We start from the raw sequence: 11,245 nt of genomic DNA, 5'->3' as shown, positions 1-11,245 counted from the left end.
ATATATATATTATATATATATTAATATATATATTAATATATGGATATTAATAAAAATGTTTCCGTGACTGTGAGTTTTGCAAAACTTGCCATAAAAATATTTTGTTTTGTTTTTTTGAATGTCCAGAGGACCAGATTGAATTTTTTTGGATTTTTCTACCTGGATTATTGAACAGCATCAGAATATTTTATTAGTGTTATTATTAACTCCACCAAGAATATTTAAAAGCACTGAACCATGTGTTCAGCTTTAATGGCTGTACTCCTGAGACAAACAGAGGAAAAGATCGTGAGAATGAGTTTAGTATTCAGCACTGACTGATTCAACGCGCACATACTTCATAGTATTCAGCACTGACTGATTCAACGCGCACATACTTCATTGCTCCTGACAAACGGGTCACCCTGAGTGGAGCGGGCGACCCTTCCAAGATGGCGGATCTATGCTTCCGATACTTTGTTTATGTAGCACACGTTTCTTAATCCCACTTTCGTTTAAATAATCTTAATTAAGTACTCAAATAGTTGGAATATAATATACGTTTTTAGAGATAAAAAAATAAATATTGTATTATATGTGTGAATTTACACGAATAGAAAAATAAATCTTATTTGATTTGTGTGTCGAATCTGTGGGAGTGTATCGCCAGTTAAGTTCTGTGCTTTGTTTTGGTCAAGTAGGTATCTCTGCAGCCAAATTCGGAAGGCGTATCTGGGCGGTCATTTCTCGTTTTGGTTGACGAATTTCAAGTAGGTACCTTTTCTCACGAATTCTGCTTCTTTAAAGGTAAGCTGTCGTTATTTTAAAACTATATGTTCATCGTTGTGTTAAAGTCATTCAGCTTTAAGTCTCTTCATGATGACGAGAAGTTAAAATGTTAGCTTTCGTGCAAAGAAGCTAGTTGGCTAGAAGCTTGTTAGCTTAGCATTTAAGCTCAAGAAGCTTAAATTTATTTTTCATAGTGTCTAAACCATAGAAATCATATAACCAGTGTTTATATCTATGGTCTAAACTATACAAGTGAATGTGCACGCGTATGTTTGATTTATGTAGTTCTGCTCACCTATTAATTTACAATCCGTGTGTATTTATTAAAAATAAATAAATAAACGAGATGCAGTTTTAGACAGAAGTGGATTTTTTTTAATTCATTCAACTTTAATTTAGACAAGTTAGTCCCATTGAGCCTCGGGGACTCATTTACAAGAGACACCTGATTTTAATCAGTCAGAGATTCTTTGTTGTCATTCGCACCTCATGTGGTACATATGGTGGAGCGAAATTATGTACACAGGGTCCCAGTTACATCCAACAATAAAATGTATAAGAAAAACAGTAATAACATCTAAGATATGAACTAAGAAAAACATCAACTAAATATACACTAAGCACTCATAACATAAAACATTGAACATCAGCACAAACATGAACATGAGTCTGTGAGCAGATGAGCACGCATGAACACATCAACATTGAAACAGATCAGCAGCAACATGAAACAGATCGGCAGCAACATGAAACAGATCAGCAGCAACATTGAAACAGATCAGCAGCAACATTGAAACAGATCAGCAGCAACATGAAACAGATCGGTAGCAACATGAAACAGATCGGCAGCAACATGAAACAGATCGGCAGCAACATGAAACAGATCAGCAGCAACATGAAACAGATCGGCAGCAACATGAAACAGATCAGCAGCAACATGAAACAGATCAGCAGCAACATGTGATTTTTCACAGTGATTATTCTGGTTAGAGATTCATGAGTCTAACAGCCTCAGGGTAGAAGCTGTTCCTCAGTCTAGTGGTTCTACACTTAATGCTCCTCAACCTCCTTCCTGAGGGGAGTGGGGCAAAAAGTGTGTGTGCTGGGTGGGTGTGGTCCTTCATGATGCAGGTGGCCCTCTTCCTGCATCTGGAGGTGTAGATGTCTGTGATGGTGGGGAGACTGACTCCAACATCTTCTGTGCAGCCTTCACCACTCTCTGCAAAGCTTTTCTTTCTGCAGCTGTGCAGCCTCCATGCCACACGTTGATGCTGGAGCACAGGATGCTCTCCACTGCACACCTGTAGAAGGAGGTGAGGACTGAGCTTCCAGACCAGCTCGTCTCAGCCGTCTGAGGAAGTAGAGTCTCTGATGATCTTTCTTCATCAGGCTGGTGGTGTTGTTGCTCCAGCTGAGGTTGTTGTTCAGGTGGACACCCAAGTACTTGTAGCTGGAGACCACTTCCACCACAGATCCTCTTATGTTCAGGGGGGTGTAGATGTTTTTGTTCCTTCTGAAGTCCACAACCATCTCCTTTGTCTTCTTCACATTGATGTGAAGGTTCTTCTCTTTGCACCAGCTCTCCAGGTGTTCCACCTCTTGCCTGTAGCTGGACTCATCATTGTTTGTGATGCATCCCACCACCACTGTATCATCTGCAAACTTTACAATGTGACAGCCTGGATGGGTAGCTGCACAATCATACGTGAGCAGAGTAAACAGAAGGGGGCTCAACACACATCCCTGAGGAGAGCCAGTGCTGAGGGTTATGGTGGAGGAGGAGAGGTTGTGGATCCTCACTAACTGTGGTCTGTTTGTTAAAAAGTCTAGTACCCAGTTGCAGATGGAGGGGCTTAGTCCTAGTGTGGATAGTTTGTCCATCAGGGTTTGGGGGATCATGGTGTTGAAGGCGGATGTGAAGTCCACAAAGAGCATACGGACGTAAGAGTTTTTCTGCTCCAGGTGGTTGAGTGCAGTGTGGACCACAGAGGAGATGGCATCCTCTGTTGATCGGTTCTCCAGGGATGTTGTCTGGGCCGGTTGCTTTGTGAGGATTAATCCTCCTGAAGGTCCTCCTTACTTCTGCTGAGGTCACGCTGATTAATGTATTAATTAATTAAGGTTAATAAAGGTTTTAACAATTAATAAGATAAAAAAAGCTAAACTTAGCAGGACACATAGCTAAAACCAGCGTAACAGTGGCTAAAATTAACAATTAGCAAAAAAGTAGGTAAATATTTCAAAACATCAGCTAAAAAAACTAAAGCCAGCCAGAGCAGTTGACAGCTAAAATAAACTAAATGGTAGCTAAAATATGGAGTTAGAAGAATGCTAGCTAAAAGCTAAAATTGTAAAACAGTAGCTAAAAGCTTGTTTTTTTTGTATTTTTCTCTGAATTTTTCCAAACTACTTGAAGTGTCAGAAAGTAAACAAGTATAATAAACCTTTAAATTAATGGGGGGGTGGGGTTTCAGCTAACATGGCCGTTCCTATAGCGATCTTAGACTGCGATCTGCTCCTACACGGCCGAGGCCACAAGACTCTGGACCGCTTTGACCTGGACTCCGTCTCAGACGACTTCCTCTTGACTCACTTCGGCTTCCCGAGACATTTCATCTTGTACCTGGTGGAGTTACTCAGAGAGGTGTGTTTGTGTCTTATTGTTTCCTAATGAAACATAGATGCATTACTTTTTAATTTATTGTTTTACGCCAGTCTCTGAGCAGACGAACCCAGAGGTCCAGAGCCATCAGTCCTGAGGTGCAGGTCTTGGCTGCATTGGGCTTCTACACATCTGGCTCATTCCAGACGTCGATGGGGGACACGATAGGGATCAGCCAGGCGTCCATGTCCAGGTGTGTGTCCCATGTGACCAAAGCGCTGGTGGAGAAAGCACCGCAGTTCATCACTTTCCACAGGTACAGTTTGCTGCAACGTTTTCGACAACTTTTGTCCTAGTGTTAAAGGTAATGACAAGAAAAATACGTTTTCCAAGCAGAGCTCTCTCCAGCAGAGAGCAGTCCTTTCAGGAGTTTCAGAGGAGGGCAGGGTTTCCAGGAGTCCTTGGGGTTCTGGATTGTGTTCAGGTTGTAATGAAGAAACGTGTGGATTGCTACAAGTCAAAAGATTATTTTTGAAATTATGTAACCAGGTCTCTGTCTCCGTGTCCAGGTCCCAATCAAAGCTCCGAACAGCGAAGACTTTACGTACGTCAATAAGAACTGCTTTCACTCAGTGGCCTGTCAGCTGGTTTGTGACGCCCGAGGGTTGCTACTCAGCGCTGAAACGCAGTGGCCTGGTGGACTCGAGGAAACGGTTATTCTGGAAAGGTCTGCTGTCTACAAACAGCTGAAGGACATTGAGGAGGGCTGGCTACTGGGTGAGAGCATTAGCCCTTTAGTTAGATCAAGGGTGTCCAGTCCTGGTCCTCGAGGGCCACTATCCAGCATGTTTTACTAGTTTTGCTGCTCCGACGCACTTGATTCATGATCAAAAACAGTGGTTCCCAACCCTACTCCCTGAGGAACGCCATTTAGCATGTTGTACTCGTTTCCCTGCTCCGACGCACCTGATTCATGATGTAAGACATGCAGGACGGTGGCCCTCCAGGACCAGGTTTGGACACACCTGGTTTAGATGTTCTTTTGCTCCAGCGCACTGGATTTGGATGAGTGATTAACGGGCTGTTGCAGAACCTGAAGACCTGCTGAAGAGCAGGGAAACAGTCACGTCAGCAGGAAAGTTAATGTTTTTCCTCCTTGAAGGTGACTGTCGTTATCCGTTGAGGAAGTGGTTGATGACCCCGGTCGAGCACCCAGAATCCCCCGCGGAGTTTCAGTACAACCTGTCCCACGCCACGACACATGAGATCGTAGACAGAACCTTCAGAGCCATCCAGACCAGGTTCAGATGTCTGGACGGCACCAACGGATGGCTGCAGGTGCGTTGCGCCGCCGCTCCAAGGCAGCAGAGCAACGTCACTTTAAAGGCGTTAAGAGTTTTTGTTGCGTTCGCAGTATTCTCCGGAGAAGAGCTCGTCCATCCTGCTGGCCTGCTGCGTCCTCCACAACGCCTCGCTCCAGTCCGGACTGGACGCCTGGACCCTGGAGAGGACCGAGCCCCTCGAGCAGCCCAGGAGCCTCGAGCAGAGACCCGAGAACCGCGACCGCCAGGCGGAGGAGCTCCGGCAGCGCCTCATCCTGAAGCACTTCAGCCGAGCGCAGGAACAATGAAGGCCACAGACACGGCGCTGCTGATGCAGTTTTTAATATTTTGCTTGTTTCTACTCTACGGACTACACTAAGATAACATGTTGGTATATGAAGGAACATGCAGGAAGCTATACAACAAGGACTTCTGACCTCCTGTGGAAGAGCTCGTCACTCTCAGGACATTCACCCAAATCAACAAACTGCTGGAGAGTTTCTGGAATAAACGCTCCACGAGCCGTCAAACTCTTTACACATTAAAAAAATAAAAATGCCCCACCCTATTTATTTACTTTTTCGTTAATTTCCACCCCCAGAATTTATTTTTATCTTTTGCTTTTCCACAGGAAGTTCCACAGGTACAGTTCAGGAAATTAACACACAAAAGAGGCCCTTATTTACAACAACAAATGAAGTCATCGTTTATGTACACGAGAAAAAAAACATTAAAGGGTTCAAATCCAAGGAAACCTGCCATAATGGCTTTTATTTTGAAGGAATGCCGTGTTTTATTTTGAAAGGAGGGCACAGTTTCATCATGATAGTGGTGATAAAAGTCAAAGGTTTAATTCAAGACCTCTAGTTAAGCGTTTCCGCCCCGACCGGCTTCAATATTTACAAACTTTCTACAAACAACGAATAAATACAACGCACGCCGCCGCCGCGTGATGACATCATCAATCCTGTTGTTGTTGACGTGTTTACTGTAGTTCTGCATGTGGACGTTTAGGAGCGGAAAGGTTTGTGGTTCCAACAAAACGATGTTCACGCGACAGCAGCTCAGCTTCAGCAGAGACGATGAGATGATGTCCAAGCTTTAATCTGGATTAAAAACCTCCGCGTCAAACAATCACCGTAATTTCCAGACTACAAGCCGCCACCACGGCATAATCCATGCTGCGGCTAATTTATGGATTTTATTTATGTATTATTTAGGGTGCGCTGTAGAGTCTGGAAATTACGGTAATCCTTTTTAGTTTGCATTAAAGAAATACGTGACGCTTGAAATATATTAAAAGTCGCATTTTTCTTGTTTAAACATATAAAAAATGAAAATATGATTAACTTTAAAAACGTTCAGATTTTTTTTGGCATAAATTAAATATGCTGTTTTGTCGATGCTGGAAATATATTACATGTACAGTTTATATCTTTAAAAAAAATACTTTTCTGTCGTGTTTCCTCTTAAAAAGTCTCCAGAAGAATCGGAAATTTAAAATAAACTTAAAATAAATCGGAAATTAGGTGAAAAATGAAATAAAGAGTCAATTAAATGTTTGTTTTGCAGCGAAACGTCACTAAAGTTTAATTTCTGAGCAGTAAAAATTAATTTAAAGCCGAACTGGACTGAAAAATGTGGAAGGCACTTTTAAAATAACACTGCTTCATGTAATAATTTGTTTTTTTAATTAAAGTTGGATGATTATTTGTACAAATTAAGTAAATTAAAAGTGTAAATAAGGAAACAAGCCTTTAAATAAATAAAATTAAAGCTCTTTGGAGGTTAAACGTAAAAAAAACTGTATTTTTATGATTTTAAACGGAAATTAGATGCAAGTTGTGACATTTTAGATTTCAACCACATTTCCCATGATGCACTTTTGGGTGTTTCTTTACAGAAAACTTAAAATAATAATTTTTTTTAGTCTTGCTGCGACTCTGTCCTGTTTTAAACTCATAATTTGTAGAATTTGGACGTGAAGGTGAGACTTTTGTGCAGAAACGAGGAAATGTGAAGAAGTTTGTCGAGCGGTGACGCTGACAGGACGAGCCGTCGGCTGATCTGGGACCAGCAGGGACCCGGGCGCTGTCGGCGGGGGGGCGGGGTCCTCGGGTCAGAAAACCTTGGAGGCGTCGCCCGCTTCGTTTTCTCTGGAAAGAGAAGAAGAGCCGGTCACAACCTGGCGAGCAGCGGCTGACGCGCTCCGTCCAAAGAGGCGCTCGCTACCTTTGGTCTGCGTCGGATCCGGCCGTCCGGTTCTTGTGGGCGTCGGCCGTGTGGCGGCGCGTCTGGATGTGGGCGTGGCCTGACCGTAGCCTCTCGCCGTCCGACGGCAGCAAACTCTCCTCCAGAGGAGCCCGTTCGTCGTAGAAGAGCAGGCTGCGGGAACGGACTGAGACACAAACACAGAGTCACTCGCTGCTGTGTTAGCAAAATATCTTTCAAACCACAAACCTACATTCAGATGCAAATAAGTTAAGAAGAACCAGCAACGCTGGATCCAACGGTGGATTTGGTGCGGTAGTTCCTGAGAGTCATCCCCAACTCTTTCATGATATCAAATCTATCAACAGCAGCCATCTTGGATTCTGACATGGCAACCCAATTATAATAATAATAATAATAATAATAATGTCATCACAATGTCAGCACTGTATGTTTCCATACAATGGCGAAATTAGTCTCTGCATTTAACCCATCCACCACCAGGTGGTGCAGTGGGCAGCTATTGAAAGCGCCCGGGGGACATTTTGGGGATTAGACGTGCTGCCCAGAGACGCCACGTGATGTGCAGTGACTGGGGATCGAACCTGGGACTCTCGGGTCCCAAGCCGGCTGCCCTGCCTCTACACCATCTCGGCCCCTTATCTACAGGACATGCAGGACTGTGGCCCTCCAGGACCAGGACTGGACCCCCCTGATCTAGAACATACAGGACTGTGGCCCTAGAGGACCAGGACTGGACCCCCTGATCTAGAACATGCAGGACTCTGGCCCTAAAGGACCAGGACTGGACCCCCCTGATCTAGAACATACAGGACACTGGCCCTAAAGGACCAGGACTGGACCCCCCTGATCTAGAACATACAGGACTGTGGCCCTAAAGGACCAGGACTGGACCCCCCCCTGATCTAGAACATACAGGACTCTGGCCCTCCAGGACCAGGACTGGACCCCCTGATCTAGAACATGCAGGACTCTGGCCCTCCAGGACCAGGACTGGACCCCCTGGGTTAGAGGAAGTGAATTTATAGTGAAAGTCAAACTTTCCAGGTGAATGTAAAAGAAATCCCTCCAGGTTCAGACCTTGTGACACGTCTTGGCACTAAATGTTGTTTTTTTGTTTGCTTGTTTTTGTTGTTGTTTATGTCAATAATTCAGATACAAAGTTCCGAAAAACAAACAAACAAACATAAAAAACCGAGCAGCTTCCTGTACGTACCCTGACTGGTCATGTAGAGGTCCGCCGACGACGAAGGGTGAGAGGACGGCGGGGAGGAGGAGGACAAAGAGGAGGAGTGAGACAGAGAAGACAGAGGAGAGAAGGAGCCCAACACCAGGACGAAGCAGAGGACCACCATCTGTACGGAGAGAAGGGCCAGACCCCGGATTAACAAATCATCTCAACAGTCCTGGACCGAACACGATCCGCTCGTCTCTAAACAGCCCGAAGACAAACGCCGAGTCCAAACATGGACTGAGGTCAAAGTTACGGCCCGTGGGCCAGAGACCGTCCTGGTTATTCATGTATCCGGCCCAAAAGACCTTTACTTGAAATGTGCCAGAACCGTCTGGATCTGTTGTTTGGACACGGCTCAGCTTTGAAGCTGAAAGACCAAGGTTTGGATTTAAACAAACGAATTGGACCAGTCGGGTCCTGCAGCAGAGAAAAATGGCGGATATGAAATGAGCCAACAAATAAATACCAATAAATTGGTATTTATTGTCCTGATACCAATAAAAATAGTTTCTGCCAGTGTGAGTGAGTAACTGATTCAAAATGGCCGACACAGCTAAGCGACTAGTCGGTCAGTTTGACAGATACTGAGCTCAAACCTGACGTGGTAGTAGCTGAGAGTCATCCCCAGCACTTCCTGTGAGTGCGGTGAACAATTCTTTATGAACGTCTGATAAGTTGCAGCTAAAAACAAGACAAGTCTGGTTTTTCTGTAAACATTGACCAAGACTGGTCGTTATTTACAGAAAAGTTTTTCATTTTGTAATTATATTTAAAACGTCACTTTTCTCCACTTTTGTCTAAAGACACAAAAAGTCCAGTGAACCACTGAAACAAGACGAAAGCTTAAATGTAGCGACGTGGATCAAAACGACTGAACTCGTTGAGGAATAAGGAAGTTACGCAGGTTTAGACGCCAAGTCCTCCACATGACCGGATCAGATCATCATGATTCACGCTCGGGACGGATTGTTCGGAAACTGAATCCTGGATCAAAAACGTCCGACGTGAACTCACCTGTCATGAGCTCTAGCTAATCTTTTGGTACTTTCAGCTAGCCTTTGTCTACTTTTAGCTTGTAGTTATCATTTTGTTAGTTTCAGTTAGCTAGCATATTTGCTACTTATGGCTTCTAGCTAATCTTCATATCATTTTAGCTAGCCTTTGCCCACTTTTAGCTGGTAATTTGCTTATTTTAGCTAGTCTCTTGCATTTTTTGGCTACTACATAATCTTTTGGTACGTTTAGCTAGCCTTTGTCTACTTTTAGCTTTTAATAGTTACATTTTAGCTAACCTTTTTGATAATTTTATCAACAAGAGTCCAATTAAACCCACTTTACCAGCTGTGATGGGGAACATCTTTAGCTACTACCAGGCCGAGGTGAGCTTCGCCTCATTGTGAGGAACAGCTGCTTATTAAAAGTGAAAGGAAGCGCCAATGTTTTACCATGATGCACGTTCCTGTTTGGGTCGAGGCCATTTTACAAGAACGAGGGATGACCTTTCCTGAAATCAGAGCCTGGAGCTTCTGCAGCTGCTGCAGGAGAGACCTGAAGAGACAAAAAAACAGCCGAAGACTTTAATGAATACGTAGATCGCTCCCCTCTCCGCCCAGCAGGCCACAAGAAAGGCCGACGTGCACCGTTCAAGCCAACGTTCTCATTATTGGGTCTCTAAGGTAAACTCGATGTGATTTACTGCCCCGCCGCTGTCAGCTAAAGGACACAGCATCTGTAAAACCACAGGGAGGAGGGGGGAACATCTGGAGCTGGAGAGCAGGGCTCTGATGGTATCAGCCGCGAGGACGAGCCACGACCGCCAGGTGGAGACAGAGCACCGGTTTACGCCCACACCAGCCACTAAGTGAGTCTAAAAGAAGCTGCGGGGCTTTTAATGAGCCGAGATGGTAGAATTAAAACAATCCAGACACTTAGTGATTCATATTTCCATGCCGAAGAAACAATCCAGACTAAACTGCCGGCTGAAATAAACTCGCCGAGGGATGAAGCTCAGCAGCGTCACAGAACGAGGCTTTGAAGTTCGACCGCAGTGATTTACAGCTGCCTGAAATACACACCAGAGGACGAGTACACACTCACAACAACTAGCTGGGATTTTTGCTGCTGCCTCCGGGTTCCAACATCAGCCGAAGGGCCCTAGATTAGAGAAATTACAGCTGACTGACAGCTAATGGCTAATCTGACCAGAATGGACTGAACTTAAACCAATCTTAATCTGTTATGATCGTCAGCTGGTTGTTTATTAATCTCCTGTCATTTACCAGCAGCAGCTAGCTGTAGCACTTCCTGTAGGGAGCCATACTGAATCTTAAACTTCCCCTGGGGCTTACTAAAGTATCTATCCGCCTATCCACCCGTCTGCCAGTCAGTCAGTCTAAATATAGAAGTACTACAAGATTAGATGGAAGCTCAAAGTAGCTAAATGTTAGCTGGAAAATAAAAGTAGCATAAGGCTAGCTAAAGCATAAAAGCATGAAGAATCTAACTCGAAGATAAATGTATCTAAAGCTCGATGGAAGCTAAAGCAGCACAATTAAACTCCATTTGAACTGAGGCCGTTCAACGAGCTACCTACAACAGGTAGGATGTTAACTGTTCATAACTTCCCACAGAACCCCACTTCAAAGAGTCACAGTTTGTGTGAAGCTAAACGCCACACATCCAGAACCCTAACCACAGTTTTGATTCAAGTCTTATGAACCAGAGACGTTTTAAACACAAAGTGCAGCCCCCCCCCCCCCCCCCCCCCCCCGAACACAAGGACCACTAATAACTGCATGCGCATCGTTTTTAGGATCTTAAATATAGTTTAAAATCCTTTTTTAGAGCCGGGCTTTAATGAGTCATGCTGACTCATGTTTCCCGCTTTGTGCCAAGTCATTGTTCCTCCATGTGGTGGTGCCGCTCGGGGTGGGGTGGGGGGGTGGGGGCTGCTCTCCATGATGAAAGCTGCGGTTACTTTAATGACAGGCTCCACGTGCACCGCCCGTCTCACCCCAGCCCTTCAAAATAAAAGCAGGAATCTGACCCCAGCCCTTCAAAACAAAAGCAGGAGTCTGACCCCAGCCC

The 11,245-nt window shown here is 44.5% G+C and overlaps 2 protein-coding genes across 2 annotated transcripts in view; one reads left to right on the top strand and one right to left on the bottom strand.

Annotated features, from left to right (window-relative positions):
• Positions 1-684: 684 nt before the first annotated feature.
• Positions 685-5,401, top strand: harbi1 (harbinger transposase derived 1). The gene is made up of 7 exons (XM_037696558.1): positions 685-786; positions 3,243-3,412; positions 3,484-3,686; positions 3,767-3,854; positions 3,940-4,147; positions 4,533-4,708; positions 4,785-5,401. The coding sequence occupies exons 2-7, from the start codon at positions 3,248-3,250 to the stop codon at positions 4,998-5,000; spliced, it is 1,056 nt and encodes a 351-aa protein (XP_037552486.1). The 5' UTR covers positions 685-786; positions 3,243-3,247; the 3' UTR covers positions 5,001-5,401.
• A 1,242-nt stretch (positions 5,402-6,643) lies between these two features.
• creb3l1 (cAMP responsive element binding protein 3-like 1) overlaps positions 6,644-11,245 on the bottom strand; it is a 19,423-nt gene continuing 14,821 nt past the window's right edge. The window contains exons 8-11 of the mRNA XM_037696557.1: positions 9,604-9,706; positions 8,141-8,279; positions 6,925-7,090; positions 6,644-6,848 (exon numbers count right to left, since the gene is read on the bottom strand). Of these exons, the coding sequence (XP_037552485.1) occupies positions 6,812-6,848; positions 6,925-7,090; positions 8,141-8,279; positions 9,604-9,706 (445 nt within the window). The 3' untranslated portion in view covers positions 6,644-6,811. The remainder of the gene's footprint in view (positions 6,849-6,924; positions 7,091-8,140; positions 8,280-9,603; positions 9,707-11,245) is intronic.

This window comes from Nematolebias whitei, chromosome 23, assembly GCF_014905685.2.
Source record: "Nematolebias whitei isolate Nwh7 chromosome 23, NemWhi1, whole genome shotgun sequence".
Lineage (NCBI taxonomy): Eukaryota > Metazoa > Chordata > Actinopteri > Cyprinodontiformes > Rivulidae > Nematolebias > Nematolebias whitei.
Note: the sequence above shows the minus strand (reverse complement) of the source record. Positions and strands in the feature narration are given on the sequence as shown.

What these genes read in the sequence shown, in the direction of transcription:
- harbi1 (XM_037696558.1), top strand. Translation starts at nt 3,248, where the DNA reads ATGGCCGTTCCTATAGCGATCTTAGACTGCGATCTGCTCCTACACGGC. An exon ending in GGGTTCTGGATTGTGTTCAG is followed by an intron (nt 3,855 to 3,939) that starts GTTGTAATGAAG and finishes CTCCGTGTCCAG; the next exon opens with GTCCCAATCAAAGCTCCGAA. An exon ending in TGAGGAGGGCTGGCTACTGG is followed by an intron (nt 4,148 to 4,532) that starts GTGAGAGCATTA and finishes TCCTCCTTGAAG; the next exon opens with GTGACTGTCGTTATCCGTTG.